Raw genomic sequence first — 6821 nt, forward strand, 5'->3', positions numbered from 1 at the left:
CAAGAGCTACTGGGCCTTTCCTCTCACTTCAGCCCAGTGTGAACGAATAACTTGCAAGAGGATGCAGTAACACTATTAGTCAATAGGCTGGTTATTGCACATCAGTAGACTGATCCTTGTAATTCCTGACAGCCGATAAGCAAGATGCCCATAGACTGTACTGGGGTTTGATTCACGTGTTACATATGTAGTGTAGTATGTAATCTATAGAACAGGGATTCCCAACCTTTTGAACCCGTGAGCAACATTCAGTAGTTAAAGGAGTTGGGGAGCAACCCGTCCCTAGCATAAAAAATAAGTCCTGTGATTGACAATGTGGTAGCCCTTATGTGGATTGTCAACCTACATTGAGGCTTTGTTTGGCTGGGCATCTGGTTTTTATGAAACCAAAACTTGCCTCCAAGTCAGGAATTCAATAAGCACCTGCTTTGAGGACACTGAGAGCAACATCCAAGGGTTTGGAGAGCAACATGTTGCTCATGAGCTACTGGTTGGAGATCACTGCTATAGAAGATAAGGCTGGATTACAAGGACATTTAAATGTCAACAAAATTGATATGCAACACTTATAGCAGTGAATCCCAGCATCATTTCTCTCATAAGGCACTGCTTGGGTTCCCCGTTTTGGTGGACCAGCATATGTAGTACTAAACCCTGTATATAGACTCTCCTCTGATCAGTACTGGTCAGCTACTTAGCCCTGTTTGCTTATTTTCCAGTATCACCTTGTTTTTGGAGATCAGAAGCCTCAGATGCCCCTTCCCATTGTCTTCCTGAGCAGAGCAATATCAGAGCACTTCTCTGTTTTCCTTCTGAAGGTATATCTCTTTGACTGTACAGGAACTGGCCAGCAGGTCATTATATTGGCAGTTAATAAAAATGTAATATCTCTGAAACTAGAAAAGCACCTGGAGCAATTTTACACTCAGTTTTTAAAGGTTTACTTATCATTTAATATCTACATTAAGAAGGTATTGCTGAGGCTAACATTTGAGTAAATTTCCACAATATATAAATGTTATAAAAAAATAAAACTCCTTAGCCAGTTGATGGACTTGTGAGGAACTGGATCAGCCCATGTACTGGGCCAGCAGTCCAGGTCTTAGGGTAGCATCATTCCTGATTTTATAGCAGTCCTTGCTATCAAACATATGGTACACAAACCACATTTAAAGCAAATAATAATATTTGCAAAAAAATTTACTTTTATTACTCAGATTCAGCCAAACCATGCTTACATGGAAACAAAGATGAACACTTATTGTGTTGGAAGAAATCCACAGTTTCTCCCAATTCTTGTACGATATTTAGAGCCAGCAGGTTCAACAAAATCATTTTTAAATACGTATTTTATTAAGACATATTATTATGCTTGAATCTTCTGCCTCTTAAAGGGCTGTTGCCAGAATGGTTGCACGACATGAATACATTCCAATGGCACAGTTCATATCACTACACAATTCCACATGTCTACGTGGTGGATGAATCATATGGAATGGGTCTCAAACCATTGAGCACAGGCCATAGCCCTAAAGAGAGAAATAAAGGAAAATATAAATAGAAGTCAGTTTTTATCACTGCTATGAAGAGGAAATAGGTTTTAATGAAAATATGTTTCTGTCTAGTGTAAGGTATGTGATATGAACACTCAAGCTGTCACACACATAAATAATTCTGGAGATCATACACTGGGCCGATTCATTGTACCATCAAAAAACCTGTAGAAACAAGGGATGTTGCTTCACTATCATTTGCTAAAAACTTTGGGAGGAAATAAGCAGATAAAACGATCCATCATTTAAATGGCCTGCTGCCAAAAACCAAGTGCAACATGGAGAGCACTGTAAGACGTGCACTTCATCTATTAGATGTGTATAGCCGGCTCTCCTTGAACACTTTCATCTGCTGCCAAAAACCACCCTGTACATTGAACAGCCTATTATTTCTGTTACATTTCTTCCACTCACTGTGGAGACATTGAGGAGTTTCTTATTGCCCGCTATGTTTGAATCTAATATAGTCAAGAAAATTCAATTAAATATTCACTCTAGAAAAACACCACAGGTCATTTCTCCTGAGCCAACTCTTTCATTTATGTAATCCAGATAAGCTCAGAAGAAAAGATGACTTATATGAAAAGGCAATCAGATATGTGCTTGGAAGAATATCCATAAATCTTGTGTGTCACTGAATCCTTTCCTTCGTTTCATATTTTGTATGTTGCGCCCTCTTACTCCTGCCCTCCTCAGTATGTTATTCAACAGCTTCTCTGTGCCCTAGAGAGTCACTGCAACAGTAACTGCTCCAGTGGGTGGAAAAGGAAATATGGGGAAATATATAGTATTGCGTACAGAATTTCCATTGAGGAAGGAAAGTTCAAAAGGAATAACTTACTATTCATGCGGAACTCTTTAGAGAGGAAGTTAAACAGATCCTATGACAATCAACCTTACAGAAACAACAAGGTGAAAAATGGATGAAAAATAGCACTAAGCGGCAGCAGGCACCAAAGACGCGTGTGTGTGGTTGGAAGAATGGCAGTGATAATGGGAAACAAGCAAACTATCTTCTTAAACTGAACATACTACTTTGGCAATATATCTATGGAGATTGTCATTCATCAGGTCATGATATTTAGTATCTAGTAGAATTAAGACTAAAGCAACTGGACTTTCAGAGTATTCTTGTTAGAGGGCAACCCTTTTGAAATAAAAAAAAAATAAAATTTAACAAAAGTGGTGTAAAGGTGATACCTTTATTGGCTAACTAATATAATCATAGCAAGTCATTTACGAGAGGATCTGCAAGAGACAAGCAGATAAGGAACAAGATAATGTGGGTCAAAGAGGCTGAGTATAAATTAGCCCTGAATTATTGGAGTGTAGAATCAAAGGCATTCCATATGATCTCTTAGGCCAGAAAGAGAAATACACACCACCGATTCACTATAACCAATAAAAAACTGGACACACCAATAGGAAATCATTTAAATAGCCCTCATCACTCCATAAAGGATTAAAGAATTTTGGTTCTTTAGGGCAATTTTAAAAAGAAAGAAAGAAAATTGTGGGAATACAAATTAATGGAAACTTCCAATTCTCTGAACAAGGGACTAAACCTGGGCCCTGGATTTATGGCTAATTATGTGGACTAAGAAAGGACTGCACCAGGTCAGAAATACCAACATGTCTGGATATGGACTAAGAGATCATCTGGAATTCCTGTGATTCTACACTCCAATAATTCAGCCCTAATTTATACTCACCCTCTTTGACTCACATTATCTTGTACCTTATCTGCTTGTCTCTTGCAGATCCCCTCGTAAATGACTTTGACACCTTACACATAGATTGATATTCTTTTTTGTTGGTCATTTGACCTATGAGCTGAATGTTGTATATATACCAGAGAACACCACAGCTTCAGTGTAGTCAGCTTGAAAAAGGAACTAAAATGTTCTGAAAGATTGCTATGATTATATTAGTTACCAATAAAGGTATCACCTTTATACCACTTGTGAATTATTGTGGAGTGTCTTGACTCTACCTCCTGAAACTAGGTTTTCTGTGTTTGGAATAGGGTTTTATATCTATTATTATTATTGTTTCTTTAGGTCCCCTATTCAGTATTATATTATGTGACTATTAAATATAAGGTTTATTGCAAGCAGGTTATTAAAGGAGAAGGGAAATGATAGAGCTTCTGCCATTCTGCCTGTGAATAGGGACAGGAGATGTATTCGTGAGGGACCGGTTAGACCAAAAATCCTGGCTCCGTGGGACAGAGCACGACTTGCAACAGACTATTCTGACAGAGGAGGAAAGAAGTTTTGCTTCCATTCGACTCCATTACATACCTGTAATATGTCACTTGCTCCTTTGAGCATAGAATGGCAACATATATACGTACCCAGGAGTTTAGTTGAAGACTACTATCTGCTTTGGGTTTAAAGGCACTCAACATACTGTAAAAACATTTTCTAGTATAGAGATGCACATATGCAGATAGAATTCTGTGTTCTGCCTGAGACATGAGGAATAGATTGACAGAAGGGTGTAGTGAGGAGATACACCAGAATTTTGGCAAGGAATGTCAAAGAGGAAGGCAGAATTATTAAACAGAGTGAGAAATACCTCTAGATGAGTGAAGGTTACTCCCAGCATCAATAAAACAGTTAACCATCTCTAACTTTTATTAGAAAAATTACCAACAAAAATAATAATTTAAAGGAGATTAGTATAAGTTATGCCCCACTATGATTTTTTAGTGTGGGGGTTAGATCTAGTCCAGATTTGTGGACCTGAGGTTGTTTAGAGTGGAAACCCTTGAAGCAATCCTCTATCATATAATTCAGTACAAAGTGTTCCAATACAAAACGTACCAACATGCAACACTACAAAGGCTATCAAAGATTTAAATACACACACACATATATACATATAAAAAAGTGTTATAAGAGACTTTTTTTGTGATGCTGTCCCGTTACGTGTAAGGTAATAATGTGATCACACCCCTGAAGTTGCTGCATTTCTGATTTAGCCGTATCCTTTGCTGCTCTGCCAGTGGCCATTAAACTGTTGTGTTCATATGGAAGTGCCATGGTGTGATAAGTAAATGTTACTAGTAGAATTATTTCGCTAATGGTTTGCAGAATTTTTCTTTCATGGGAGCAATGGCTGATCACTCAATGGGTCCATTAAGTGAAGTTTAGTACACAACTGCAAGAGAGATATGTATGACATATGGCAAAGCCGTTAGTGTGAATAAAAGCTGGAACACATTACCCGGAGAATCTACGTGGAATCTCCATCATTTTGTTATTTGCTTAAAACACTTCTCTGAATGATCACTTAGCGAAAGGTAAGGCTGTGCGGAGCTCTGAAGCGCTAACAATAGCTGCCTCTGGGTATTGAGTTAGGACAGATGATTGATGTCTTCTCCAGTCACACCATCTATAACCTTCATAGAATGTGCACATGAAAGGTACTTATTCTTCTCACAGCGCACAACAACGCTGGCAACCATTATCCATATATTATTGTTTGAATGGAGGGATCTAATTTCGCCAAACACACTGTTATGGTTTCATTGTCATTAATTTTACTTTGCTGCTCTTGAGCAATAAAATGAATATGTAGCTCTTTTCCTGAAAGGTGGGACCTGCCTCAAAGGATTTCCCATTCTAATTCTTCTCAACTCTGAAGGGCTGATGAACTAACTCTTCAACCTCTGCCTTACTCAAAAACTGATATTATGTCAATATGTCTATTTCTTGTACAATAAGGTGTCTAACAGGACTAAAGTAAATCAATCAGCTAATGAATACTTGCTAATGAATTATTAGCAGTGCCCAAGGTACATTACACAGCCAAAAGTATGTGGACAACTTTTAACATGACACTGTCTTGCCAACAAATTGGTCTAATTTCTGCCCCGAGAACCTTTAGTTCTGTTATATGAAACTGAAATATCACAATCTCACAAAATGGGCAGGCCTGGATTTGTGGAAAGACCAAAAATATCTCGGCCTAGGGCAGCATAAAATTAGGGGCCTTATTTGTCTGGACAGGAGAGCTGGTGACTGGGTGCTGAAGATCTCCCATTGCATTGCAACCAGAGAATGGATGGACACGCATGTGCAGTAGGGGCTGGGCGAGAGGCATGTGATACAGCTGACATAGGGGCACAGAGTTTCAAAACACGGCCCTGAAAATGGGCCTGGAACTGCCATTACCAAGTTCTAAACTTATTCTCAAAAGAAACATAAGCACAAGAACTGTTTGCTGTGAGCTTTAAATACTACGTTTGCACTAGCCTGCAAGCACACTAGCCTAAGATCTCCATGTCTAATGCCAGTTGTCAACTGTGGTTGTATAAACACACTGCCACTGAACTCTGGACCAGTGGAAACACATTCTGTGGCATAATGAAACATGCTTAACCATCTGAGTTTGGTGAATTCTAAGAGAACACTACCTGTTTGAATGCATAGTGGCAGATGTAAAGTTTGGTGGTGGAGGAATAATGGTCTGGGAGTGAAAGAAAAGCTTAATATTGCTGCATACAATGATGAGAACTGTGTACTTTCACCTTTGGGTCTACAGTTTGGGGCTGTTTCTTTTTGTTTCAGCATGAGAATGCCCCCTTGCACAAAACAAGATATATAAATAATTGTTTCTGCTCTGGAAGCACTGGACTGGCCTGTATAGAGACAAGATCTGAATCCTATCGAACACCTTTGGAATGAATTAGAAGGGTGACTCCAGGGCTGGTCCTATCCAATGTGGGGCCATATTGGGACCATGTTGACGGGGCCCCCTAAACAAAGTGTTGCTGGCTACGGACACACCAAGTATATAGGAAAATAAGGGCATACAGGCACAAAATAGAAAGTAAAGGGGCAAACAAGGTAAGAGAGAGAGAGAGAGAGAGGGATGAAATAGGGGCACACAGGGTAAGAGAGAGAGGGAGGAAGTAGGAAAGTGGACTGGGCCAATTAGTTTAGGGCAGGCTGGGTCGATTCAGTTTGGGAGAGGGATTGGTTGGATTGGGGGCAGACAAGGCCTATCAGGGTTGAAGGAAGGCTGGGCCTATGAGAGTTGGGGGCGGGCTAGGTCTATGGAGTTGGGGGATGGGCAGGCCTATCAGAGTTGGGGGCGTGGGCTGGACCTATGGATTTGGAGAGGAGAGGCTGGACCTTCAGAGTTGGAGGCGGGCCGGGCAGCGTTATGTGTTGGGGGAATTCTTATCTGGAGTGCCCTCTGATGCGGGGCCCCCAGAGGCGCAGGGTCCACGACTAAGGACTAAGGCCGACCCTGGGT

General features: G+C 40.1%; 1 protein-coding gene across 1 annotated transcript in view; it reads right to left on the reverse strand.

Annotated features, from left to right (window-relative positions):
* Positions 1–1331: 1331 nt before the first annotated feature.
* Positions 1332–6821, reverse strand: part of cast.L (calpastatin L homeolog) — a gene marked incomplete at its 5' end in the record, with an annotated part of 167356 nt that continues 161866 nt past the window's right edge. The window contains 1 exon segment of the mRNA NM_001088445.1: positions 1332–1529. Coding sequence (NP_001081914.1) covers positions 1503–1529 — 27 coding nt within the window. The 3' untranslated portion in view covers positions 1332–1502.

The sequence above is a fragment of the Xenopus laevis genome, chromosome 1L, assembly GCF_017654675.1.
Source record: "Xenopus laevis strain J_2021 chromosome 1L, Xenopus_laevis_v10.1, whole genome shotgun sequence".
In the NCBI taxonomy this organism is placed as follows: domain Eukaryota; kingdom Metazoa; phylum Chordata; class Amphibia; order Anura; family Pipidae; genus Xenopus; species Xenopus laevis.